At 44.7% G+C, this 12,657-nt stretch overlaps 1 protein-coding gene across 2 annotated transcripts; it reads left to right on the top strand.

The window, feature by feature from the left end:
• The first annotated feature begins 744 nt into the window (after window positions 1-744).
• On the top strand, window positions 745-11,264 carry LOC115113363 (cdc42 effector protein 3-like). 2 transcript variants are annotated; one of them, XM_029640915.2, is made up of 3 exons: window positions 745-1,332; window positions 2,086-2,274; window positions 9,408-11,264. In XM_029640915.2, exon 3 carries the CDS (start codon window positions 9,683-9,685, stop codon window positions 10,694-10,696), a length of 1,014 nt encoding a protein of 337 aa, XP_029496775.2. In that variant the 5' UTR covers window positions 745-1,332; window positions 2,086-2,274; window positions 9,408-9,682; the 3' UTR covers window positions 10,697-11,264. The 2 variants fall into 2 exon arrangements, with proteins under 2 accessions (XP_029496775.2, XP_029496774.2); XM_029640914.2 differs by lacking the exon at window positions 2,086-2,274.
• Window positions 11,265-12,657: the final 1,393 nt, after the last annotated feature.

The following is a 12,657-nucleotide window of genomic DNA, read 5'->3' as shown; positions in this document are numbered from 1 at the left end:
GATAAATGTGTGGAGGAACATAAAGAGATACTGTACAAAATCAAATCAAATTTTATTTGTCACATGCTTCGTAGACAACAGGTTGTCACGCCCTTACCTTAGAGATCCTTTTTATGTCTCTATTTTGGTTTGGGGGGGCATTCTATGTTTTGTGTTCTATGTTTTCTATTTCTGTGTGTTTGGCCGGATGTGGTTCTCAATCAGAGGCACCTGTCTATCGTTGTCTCTGATTGAGAACCATACTTAGGCAGCCTTTTCCCACCTGGGTTTTGTGGGTAGTTGCTGTCTGTTTTTGTGTCTGCACCAGACAGAACTGTTTCGGTTGTTGTTGTTTTGCTATTCAGTGTCCAGTTCAACTAATAAAAGATGAACACGTACAACGCTGCACCTTGGTCCTCACCTTCTCCTTCCAACAGCCGTTACACAGGTGTAGACTAACAGTGAAATGCGTACTTACGAGTGGGTCCATTTCCAACAATGCAGAGTTACAGATAAGATACATAATTAAATAAAAACGATGCAGTATGAAGCAGCGAGAATGTGAATGAATATACCGGCATGAATATACTTAAGAGAAATAGTGGGAGAATGAGTGTCTTAATGTGTGTGCTAATAAAATAGACAGGGATAGTTTGTGTAAGAGAGCGAGAGAGAGAGAGACCAACCCCCTGAATACAGCAAGCCATGTGTCTGCTGTATGCCCACTAGATTTACAGAGCAGCTTTTATCAGATCAAGGCAGAGAGAGAGCGGAGAGGAGGAGAAAGAAGAGAGAAAGAGAGAGAGAGAGAACACAGAGCAAGATATTGTAGTTTAAGAGAGGGGGACAGAGAGCAGACAGTTTAAAGAAAAGGACAGACTTCCAGCGCAGCAGCCAGCAGCAGCAGAGGCAGCATACTGATCCTCCACACAGTAACCTAGCTGTCCAGCCTGCCCCCCAGCCTGACCTCTCGCCACCCCAGCAAACAGCTGTCCAGCGACAGGAGAAAGAGAGGGGAGGGGGGCTCGACACACCAGGGAGCAGAAGGAGAGGATCCCACTCGTCCCATCCCACTGCAGCCTGCACTAAAAACGTCTCGAGCTGTGGCTTGGAAAACAGACAGACAGATAGACAGACAGGCACAGGTGCTGCAGACGGCAGTCATAGGGTAGGAGGAGACTACAGTTCCAGAGAGGAATAGCTAGCTCGAGCTTCAACCAGCACCAGTGAGTCCGGGAACCACACGCTACACACACCTCTTCGGCAGTCAGCACTAGGACTGAAGACCTTCAGGAGGACAGTGGACACCTCCTTCTGACACGAACCAGGAGCTCATCACAGGGATTACAAAAGGTGAGGGAAAATTTGGTTTTAGGCTTTTTAGTTTGTAATGTGTCGGATATCTCTGGCATTGTATCATGTACAGTGATTTGGTACATTCTGGTAAAACCTTCAATGGGACTAAGTATTCAAAGGGAGAATGTTGCTGTTAACTTGGTTCACCTTCACTGTTGAACGTCTTGCCTCAGTTTAGCAGTTAAGAGCGTTGGGCCAGTAACTGAAAGATTGCTGGTTTTGAATCCCTGAGACCACTAGGTCGAAAAATCTGTCGATGTGCCATTGAGCAAGGCACTTAACCCTAATTGCTTCTGTAAGTCTGTCTGGATAAGAGCATCTGCTAAATGACTCAAATGGAAATGAAAATGTACCATTGAGTTTGTAGTTGATGGGTTAGTGGTCAGGTTCTACTAAATGTTTGAACTGTGATTGGTGGTCAGTTACGGATATGAAGAGTGCAGGGGTAAGTTATGTCCACACAATGTTATTGCACTACACAACAAGGGGTGAGCAGTTAGGGGCAACCTGACACCATCTCTTTTGTTCCTGGAGGGGACATTTTTAAGCCAGGAAACACATTTCTGACATGTAGAGCTTTGCTTTGCGTTAATCTCACGAGTGAACAGATTTGGAGAGGTTTCCGCGGTGGTTTTGAAAGGGATTTCAGAATATCTAGCCCAAACAAGACTGCACTCATCGCATTGGCAGTGAGTGGTTGTGTTGACATTCCCTTCATGTCTTTTCTGCTTTGATATGATTTCCTGCCAGGCCCTGCCAAGTACAACTGAGCAGAGAGCAGAACCCATGCTAGCGGGTGGCACGGGGTAATCGCTGAGGGCTGGTGTGGAGAGGCACAGAGGAGGGGAGAATCAGACAGAACCAACACTATTCTGCATTCTACTACCCTCCCACCACAGCCACACCAGGCTCGAAGAGGAACAACTGCCTATAATTGAGGTTTCTATATGTAACAAAGCAGTTCAAACCAATTCTCTCTGAGTGTCTTCTAAGGGATACCATTACCATCTGCTGTTGGTTCATCTGCCCCGGTTCTTTTTGTAATCGCGGCCCAAAAGAGATGGTTGTTTGTCTATTTATGGTCATGTCAGAATTTAAGGGGTTAAAGGATAGAATTTAAAAAACAGTCCATCATACATACTGTACATCAAAATGTACAACTCATTTTTTCAAAACTCCATGTTCAGTGAAGTAGAAGAAGAAGAAGCAACATCCCTGAAATCCCAGTAATGCTATTATTAGACAAACATTTGCTTGAAGGATGGAAGGTGATGGTTTCATTTTTTTAAAGGATGGCAGTGGCGTAAATAGGTCAAAATGTGAGCCGACGTGTGAGCAGCCTCAATGCTTAACCGTAGGCCTCTCTAGCTCCGCCACCCATGTGATGCATTTCTGTGTACAGTGAGACCAAACTGCACAGTGTCATGATAGGCACTTGTCTAGACCAGGCCTGGGCAACTCCAGTCCTCAGCAGTCTGATTGGTGTCACACTTTTTCCCCAGCTAACACACCTGACTACAATAATCAACTAATCATGATCTTCAGTTAAAAATGCAATTTGTTTAAATCAGGTGTGTTTGCTAGGGATGGGGGGGAAAGTGTGACACCAATCAGGCTGACGAAGATTGGAATTGCCCAGGTCTGGTCTAGACTACAGCACGTTTACACAAGCTCTAATAATAAGATGACCCAGATAGTCACATGACTTCATTGTCAGTCTACATCTCCAAAACAGACTGTCGTGAGGAGACGAAAGACAGGACCCCACGGCCCTCACCCCTCAAAATCATCTGCCCATTACCCAGAACCCTCTGCGCTTCCCTAGTCTACTGCAACCTTCTCTGCTTACAATAGCTAACACCGCTAAACTGGGCCTTACATTGCATTCCCCATCATGTCTGTAATGAACCCAAACCAGTTCTAATAGGCTGGAGCTGCTCCAGCTCCCCATCCTGCCTACACAGATACAGACAGCTGACCCAATGACACCAAAGCTTTATTTGCTACTCTCAATGATTTGGACTGGTGCTCATCGACCACTTGTGATGAAGTCGCCAGCAGACCCCCCCCCCCCTTCCCCAGAGTTGTAAATGAAAACCCATGACCGCATTCTGCAGTGGCGTCGCGGGGGGCCCGAGGGTGGCAACGTGCACGTGCTGCACTCATTGCTCCCTTTTGGGCCCTGTTCCAAAAGTAGAGTGTGAATCTGGCTCTTGGGGGTTAGGAGTTAGACCAGTATGCACCTGCTCAACTTCTAACACCCGCCAGAGACAAAGATGTATTCCTGGGGTCAGCAGGCCAAGCGGTTGCTCAATGGCCCTGTAATCTGATTTCCTCTTTACCTACCGCTGGACCTCAGCCTACTGTGGCTAATCACGGAAAACTGTGAGTGAAGCAAGAGAATGTGTTCTCATTTGCTTGATTGAAAAGCTTGATTGACAAAATGGAATTGCAGAAGTTTGACACATTCAGAAGAGCATTGCAGATTTATTTCCCACCCGCGGAGTTGTCATCTCCTTCAGTTTGTTTGTATCAGCCATGTTGTAAATTAGGACAATTTCACAACCAGTGAAAATGTAGTTTAAATATTTATATCAGTTATATATTTATTATATTTATTTCTCTGGAAAAACAGAGTTAACTGACTGAGCTGAATACCACTTCCTTTTTAATTTACTAGTGACCTCTGGCATTCCAATAATGACTGCCAAATGCAGCCAAACTCCACACCACCGCGAGGATGATCAGTTTGAAGGTCCTCCGCTTTCCCTATACCAGCTGACACCTCATGGGCCACGGCTGGCAACCTTGATTTAGATGCATATCGGATGTCCCTCTATGCTATACTGTCAATAGTCTAACTCTGTAGAAATATACTGCCAAGACATATTCCCCCTTGTCCAGCAATGAGAAATGTGGCTTTGTGGAGGATTTCTACAGAGGTATACTACTGATTCCAAAACAACATGATAAAACATCAGCAATGCATTTCCCATGACACTTGAGAAAAGCAGATCTGTATTCCATCTGCACAGACCCAGCAGGTGGTCTGGCTTTGGGCAGTCCAATGATCAATAAGTATAGGCAGACTGTAGTTGCCTCAGCCAGTGACCTTCTTCTGCAGTGTGGGACTCTAATTTAAGACAGATAGCGTGTCTGGTAGCTGCAATCACAGCGCAGAGCACAGACATTGGACCGAACCCATGAGAGGAAGGGTTTAGGATTTGGAGGTTTGCCTGTGCTTTTCTCTGACTTCCTATTGGAACCCAATTCGCAGCTGCAGTGAGCTTTCAAGGTCCAATGGGAAAAGAGCAGTATGGAGAGATGGAGGGAAAGGTAGTCAGATGCTATGCGAGGCAGGGGATCTTTGTTTTTTCTTTTCTGTTCCTTCAAAGAAACACTGCAGGAGTGTTTTTCTGACAGTCTGCTATTCATCTTTCTCCATCTTTCTTTCTCACTCGCTCCCAGTCAGATGCACAGTAAACAAACACACTCTCCTTCTCGCGCATGGAGCTTTTTCAAATCGGCTTGCTATCTCTCCTGAGCCTAGTCAAGCAAACACTGGCACTCGCTCCAACACTCACTTGCACACAGCTCTTAAGAGAGCAGTGCTGCCGTACAGACCCACTCACAGATATTCTGCATCCTTCCACCCTGCTTGTCAAGTCTAAATATAGAGCTACAGTGGCAAGTTTATTTGTGTTGCAATGCCCACCGCCCCCCCCCCCCCCCCCCAGTGAGAATATTCTCTGAACCACTTCACATAGCCTACCATACTGTATGTTCAGTGTTTGGGCCCTTTTGTGTTGTTTGAGTAAGTAATGCATGGCCATTGTTCTATTAACGGGAAGTAAAACTACATTTAGTACAAAAACATTGATGTTATCACTTAGATGAGCAATGGTGGGATCCTCATTTATTTAGTCTCGTGCACCAAGTGGCTGCTGTTGAAAGAGACTGTTGTATCTGTTGTCGTCAATGTTATACTGGCATCTGGTCTACAATCCAGACTCAAACACCATGCCAGGTGTCCATGGCTGTCCCCACTAAACATGTACAATGGATAAATGTAGCTAGCTTACTTGGTGAGCCTCTGATAAGGATTGTGCCTTTCTGTTGGATGCAGTGTGTCCCATTGGGGTCTGCTGCACACAGCGGGAATGTGGATGCTTTCTCAGTCAAACATTTCTGGGGTGGACTTGGCCGCCCAGGCACTTGTGTGCAGCGGTGCACTCTGTCAGTGAGGGTCACTGCCGACAGACCTCTCACAAGTAAATATGTCTATAAATGGGCAAGCACTCTCTCACTCTATCTACTCTGTATTGCTCCCTCTTCTCCCTACCCCCTTCATCTTAGCCGCTTCCCCTCCTCCTCCTCCTCCTCCGTGTATTTTTCACTTTCTTTGTGAATGCTAGATTCTGTCAAGTGCCACAAAGTTTTCCCATTGATCAATTCCTCCTCAACATGTGTTACTGCAAGTACAGCAAAATCATGTGCGAACATTGCAACACGTTAAACTTCTAAGCAAACAATTGTCACGAGGTAGTACTGTAGATTGTTTTTCAATTATGATTATCCTGATGCTTTGCAGGCTTATCGCACCGGGCACAGGCTGGCTGAATCAACATTGTGTCCATGTACACATGGATACACACACTCGCATTCAAATGCACACACAGACACATACACACGTGTAAATAGTGCCAGACAGCCACACAAATGCACACAGTAAGCCTTGCTGTTTTGATTTGTGTTGTCCTTGATGTCTCGTTTTTGCATTGTTGTTTTCTGTTGTTGCTTTCCTTTGTTTTTGTCTTTTTTTTCTATCTTGTTATTTTTGTTGGCTGTTGGCCCATTGGGTCGGTGGTGGTTTTAGAATGCCAGCATCCCGGAGTCGCCTCTTCACTGTTGACATTGAGACTGGTGTTTTGCGGGTGCTATTTAATGAAGCTGCCAGTTGAGGACTTGTGAGGAGTCTGTTTCTCAAACCAGGCACTCTAATGTACTTGTCCTCTTGCTCAGTTGTGCATCAGGGCCTCCCACTCCTCTTTCTATTCTGGTTAGAGACAGTTTGCGCTGTTCTGTGAAGGGAGAAGTACACAGCTTTGTACGAGATCTTCAGTTTCTTGGCAATTTCTCACATGGAATAGCCTTCTTTTCTCAGAACAAGAATAGTCTGATGAGTGTCAGAAGAAAAGTATTTGTTTCTGGTCATTTTGAGCCTGTAATTGAACCCACAAATGCTGATGCTCCAGATGCTCAACTAGTCTAAAGAAGGCCAGTTTTTTTTTGCTTCTTTAATCAGAACAACAGTTTTTAGCTGTGCTAACATAATTGAAAAGGGTTTTCTAATGATCAATTAACCTTTTAAAATGTTAAACTTGGATTAGCTAGCACAACGTGCCATTGGAGCACAGAAGTGATGGTTGCTGATAATGGGCCTCTGTCTGCTTATTTAGATATTCCATAAAAAAGCAGCCGTTTCCAGCTACAGTAGTCATGTACAACATTAACAATGTCTACACTGTATTTCGGATCAATTTGATGTTATTGTAATGGACAAAAAATGTGCTCTTCTTTCAAAAACAACAACATTTCTAAGTGACACCAAACTTTTGAACGGTAGTGTATATATACAGTGGGGAGAACAAGTATTTGATACACTGCCGATTTTGCAGGTTTTCCTAATTAGAAAGCATGTAAAGGTCTGTAATTTATCATAGGTACACTTCAACTGTGAGAGACGGAATCTAAAACAAAAATCCAGAAAATCACATTGTATGATTTTTAAGTAATTAATTTGCATTTTATTACATGACATAATTATTTGATCACCTACCAACCAGTAAGAATTCCGGCTCTCACAGACCTGTTAGTTTTTCTTTAAGAAGCCCTCCTGTTCTCCACTCATTACCTGTATTAACTGTACCTGTTTGAACTCGTTACCTGTATAAAAGACACCTGTCCACACACTCAATCAAACAGACTCCAACCTCTCCACAATGGCCAAGACCAGAGAGCTGTGTAAGGACATCAGGGATAAAATTGTAGACCTGCACAAGGCTGGGATGGGCTACAGGACAATAGGCAAGCAGCTTGGTGAGAAGGCAACAACTGTTGTTGCGCAATTATTAGAAAATGGAAGAAGTTCAAGATGACGGTCAATCACCCTCGGTCTGGGGTTCCATGCAAGATCTCACTTCGTGGGGCATCAATGATCATGAGGAAGGTGAGGGATCAGCCCAGAACTACACGGCAGGACCTGGTCAATGACCTGAGACCACAGTCTCAAAGAAAACCATTAATAACACACTACGCCGTCATGGATTAAAATCCTGCAGAGCACGCAAGGTCCCCCTGCTCAAGCCTGTGTATGTCCAGGCCCATCTGAAGTTTGCCAATGACCATCTGGATGATCCAGAGGAGGAATGGGAGAAGGTCATGTGGTCTGATGAGACAAAAATAGAGCTTTTTGGTCTAAACTCCACTCGCTGTGTTTGGAGGAAGAAGAAGGATGAGTACAACCCCAAGAACACCATCCCAACTGTGAAGCATGGAGGTGGACACATCATTATTTGGGGATGCTTTTCTGCAAAGGGGACAGGACGACTGCACTGTATTGAGGGGAGGATGGATGGGGCCGTGTATCGTGAGTTCTTGACCAACAACCTCCTTCCCTCAGTAAGAGCATTGAAGATGGGTCGTGGCTGGGTCTTCCAGCATGACAACGACCCGAAACACACAGCCAGGGCAACTAAGGAGTGGCTCCGTAACAAGCATCTCAAGGTCCTGGAGTGGCCTAGCCAGTCTCCAGACCTGAACCCAATAGAAAATCTTTGGAGGGAGCTGAAAGTCCGTATTGCCCAGTGACAGCCCCGAAAACTGAAGGATCTGGAGAGGGTCTGCATGGAGGAGTGGGCCAAAATCCCTGCTGCAGTGTGTGCAAACTGGGTCAAGAACTACAGGAAATGTATGATCTCTGTAATTGCAAACAAAGGTTTCTGTACCAAATATTAAGTTCTGCTTTTCTGATGTATCAAATACTTATGTCATGCAATAAAATGCAAATTAATTACTTTAAAATCATACAATATGATTTTCTGGATTTTTGTTTTAGATTCCGTCTCTCACAGTTGAAGTGTACCTTTTGATAAAATTTACATACCTCTACATTCTTTGTAAGTAGGAAAACCTGCAAAATTGGCAATGTATCAAATACTTGTTCTCCCCACTGTATGTGTATATATATATATATATGTATATGTTGTTGATTTAATGTTAATTTCACGTTTTTTAACTCAACCAAATGTAAATCAAAACTAGACGTTGAACTGACTTACGTCTGTGCCCAGTGGGATGCCTGGTATTTGGGTTAATATTACAATTGAAGCAGAACATCCAGCATATCAAAGTAAAAACAAAACACCTCTATTTCTCCTCCGACAATTTGCTCTCCTAACTCCTACTTTCCCTCTTTCTGAGCATCACTTCAACCCCCCCCTTGGGTGCGTGTCTGGGCAGCAGCAGCAGCTCTCTCCTCCATCGCCTGCCCTGCCCTGATCCTACTAAAGCCCCTTCACATTACTTTAACCAATCTTCAGTCCAGCTGTTCCATATTAGCACATGTAGAAGGAGGGAACCTTGGGGGGCCTTGTGAGGATCTGAGTAGAGGGGCCTGAGCCTGGGCTTCAGTTCAGCAGGTCTAACATTCGAATCAGATGCAGTGTGTTGAGGGGAACTGGGGATGAGGATGTTCCGTGCATATCCACAATTTCTTTTGGGTCTTGTGATGGTAACTTTATATTGTAATCAGAATAGGGATTGACATGAAGTGCAGATCATTATTGACAGATCAGTAAGGATTGTAGGAAGAAGTTGGAGAAATGTATAAAGGTGTCAACAATGCGACTCAGTTTGTTATGTGAATATTGAATTTTAATGTAAAATGTAACATTGACTCAAGCATCTTGGCATAAAACACCCCGTATTTTACTAATAGACTAATAAACTGTGTTTTGGGGGAAAACTGTATAAAATATCTGATCTCCTTTTTGTTTTCTTTCTATCTTCAGGAAAGTGGCCTGTTGACCACTCTGCGACGTCATAAGACAACACTGGTGAGAACTTGGACTCCTGCTCAACTTGGATTTCCTGATTAATGACACAAAGATCGAACCTATCTTCGGAGCAGGCAAAGACAACACAGCCGTTTCATTGAGAATGTAATTCCACCATCTCCGCAGGGAGACCTTGTGTTCAGTGTGAAGTTCTTCACCAATCCTAACGTTCTAGGAGTGTTCTCCTCCGTTTGTCCTTTATCTCTGAGCTCTATTCAACAGTGACCACCATGCCTGCCAAAGCACCCATCTACCTGAAGTCCACCAACAGCAAGAAAGGCAAGAAGTGTCGTCTGAGGGACATCCTGTCCCCAGACATGATCAGTCCACCGCTGGGGGACTTTCGCCACACCATTCACATCGGAAAAGGCGGCGAGAGGGACGCCTTCGGGGACATGTCCTTCCTCCAGGGGAAGTTTGAGCTCCTGCCTGGGAAAGGTGAGGTGTTCCGTCCGCAATACGGCGTCCACAATGAGTTCCTGCGGGCCAACAGTGCATCTGATGCCCAGTTCACCGAGACGCCCTCTCCGGTTCTGAAGAACGCCATCTCGCTTCCTTCTATCGGGGGGTGCCAGGCCCTCACCTTGCCCCTCCTCTCCACCAATATGTTCTCTATGCCCGTTAAGGAACCACTGGATAGCATGGTAGGGCGGATTCCTACCCCTCCCCTAGGGGGCTCAGATGGGACTGATAAACTGGGGATCCTGGAGATGGAAACCCTGTTGTGTTCCATTGAGGTCTTAAGCAGCAACCACACCAAACCTCCTACAGAGGTCACAACCAAGCCAGACGTCCTGCTGGATCTGATAGAGAAACCAGAGAAGCCAAAGACAAAGAAAGTCTTCAAAAGCAATTATGAAAATTATAATATTGAAAGAGGTTATGAAAAGCCGACACCAACCTACTACATTAACGGCAACATCAGTGGCACCTGCAATGGTAACGAAGGCATCAACGGCAACGGCAACTGCAATGGCTTGGGAAGCTTTAACAATGACATTACCCTCTGCTATGAGAAAGCGCTCTCTGACTGCAATGGAGACTGGGTGGACAGGGACAGCGGGGTGGACGAGGGGCGCATTTGCGACATTGACTTTGAATTCTGCAATGACAAGAGGGTGTCACAGGACTCCATCTCCTACATCACTGGTTCCCTTTTGTCACTTGAACTCGATTTGGGCCCATCCATTCTTGATGATGTACTCAACATTATGGGTGACCCCAAGGTAAAGACAAGACCTTGAACAATGCTAAGGCTAGTGAGTTGAAAGGGAAATATAGAACTTAAGAGAGAACTATGAGAAAAGACTCACAAACCCGTCAAAGTATTGTCCATGGCATGTGGATATTATTGTGATGGAAATTAACTTCGGTATGCAGCGCTGCTTGTGTCGTTATTTTCTGAGATACGTTTCTGTCTTCGCTTCCTGAGGGTTTCAATGCTTTTTATGCTTGTGCTTTGTGCTACAGGCATGAGAGATGCATGCGCTGTTGAATTACAACTAAACCCCAGCCTATTTTTGCAATCTATTTTAGTGGGTTTTGGAGTGTTCTTATCCCGGCTTTAGCTGTAGATAAAAAAAAGATACGTGTTCTGAAGTAGTCATTGCTTTGATACACAATCTAAAGCTCTGTTTCTCAAAATCTAAATATAATGCATCTTGGTGACTTTTAATGTGTTTATCAAAGCACTATTTTGTTTGTCACATGACCATTTTATTAACAAAACTACAAAGATCCTATGCATACTATACAGTACTTGTGTTTTTGTTATATAGCGTTAATAAATAAAATGTGTCCTTTTCCCCCCTACGTTTTTTCAAAAGAGTGAAATAATTTGGGATTTAGCAGAGTTGTATCCTTGGTGGTATGAGATCTTTCAGAGGAAAAGACAGAGGTATAAGATGGAGAGTAAAACATAGAGGAACACAAAGTGAAGACGATAGGCCTACACAGTACAGTACACTTCAGTACAGGTAAAAAGCAAGAAGGCGTGAGGAGAGAAATGCGAAACTCAAACAGACCGAGACAGTGGAAAAGAGAGAAGAGGGACAGAATGGCTTTCTTTCTCGCCTTCTGGCATTCTTTACATTCTCCTTCACTGCCCTGCGGTGGGAGCACTTGTGGGAGAGCACGCCTTGATCTGCTCAACCAGGCGCCTGCTCCTTTTGTTTGCGTGCGGATGGCACAAGCAGAGGAGGGGTCTTTAAAATTCCCTTCATTCCAGCAATGGAGCACATGCATCTAGGAGCGGACATAAATCAGCTGTTTAGAGTAGAAGGGGCTTTAAACCCACCCATCAATCAGTGTATAGTGGCGTTGGGATTGTAAAAATCTCTCCGCCTACCCACAGGCAAACTATGTTCAGTACAAAGAGATGGATGGCCACTCACCTCTGTCTGTCTACAATAAAGGAGGTGTTGGCATAGCAGTGTTGAGGCAACAGTCTGAAAGGGTAAGGCAGCTGTAACTACCAACGCCTGTACCCTCTTAACCACCGCCCTCTCCCCCTTATATACAATCCTCATCCCCATCCTCCATCTCCTCTCATGGTCTCTGAGTGGCCACATGCAGGCTAAGTGTGCCACCCCCCACCGTGTCCCATTAGATGTCTTAAGAACCAGCTATGGTGCCACTCTTTAACCGGCATAGGACCCCTTCAGAAAACATAGATAAGGCCAGCCACAATAATACCCCTGTGGGAACCATTTTCACAAGCTCCATCCCATTCCCATATTATTGTGTTCATTTGACATGTTCATTATTCTCAAGTTCATTTGGCATGCAAGTTCTGAGTTCGGTTTGCTTCCATTTTTGTAGAGGAATAACTAGAGGTGATAAACCTCCACCAAATAATTGGGAGACCTCAATATGTCCGTAAACAACAATGCAATAGCTAGCAGATGCCCTGACCAGTGGAAATTCCTTGGGATGAATTGTAAAGAGTTTTGCATGTGTCACCTCCGTAGTTTTCGAGCACAACTTCTGAGCACTGACTAGTAATGGAAATCGTGCTGCTGAGGAAGAGGTAATGACTCTGTTCATACCTGTAATGGTACGACATTAAGTTGATGACAGTCTTCAGAGGACAGACGTGTAACCATACATGTGTGGCTGTAGTATGTTGTGTAACACACTGCATGTACACAACATTAGGATCACCTTCCTCATATTGAGTTGCACACCCTTTTGCCCTCAGAACGGC

Source organism: Oncorhynchus nerka, unplaced genomic scaffold (genome assembly GCF_034236695.1).
Source record: "Oncorhynchus nerka isolate Pitt River unplaced genomic scaffold, Oner_Uvic_2.0 unplaced_scaffold_7___fragment_8___debris, whole genome shotgun sequence".
NCBI classification, from domain to species: Eukaryota; Metazoa; Chordata; class Actinopteri; order Salmoniformes; family Salmonidae; genus Oncorhynchus; species Oncorhynchus nerka.
Note: the sequence above shows the minus strand (reverse complement) of the source record. Positions and strands in the feature narration are given on the sequence as shown.

What these genes read in the sequence shown, in the direction of transcription:
- LOC115113363 (XM_029640914.2), top strand. Translation starts at nt 9,683, where the DNA reads ATGCCTGCCAAAGCACCCATCTACCTGAAGTCCACCAACAGCAAGAAA.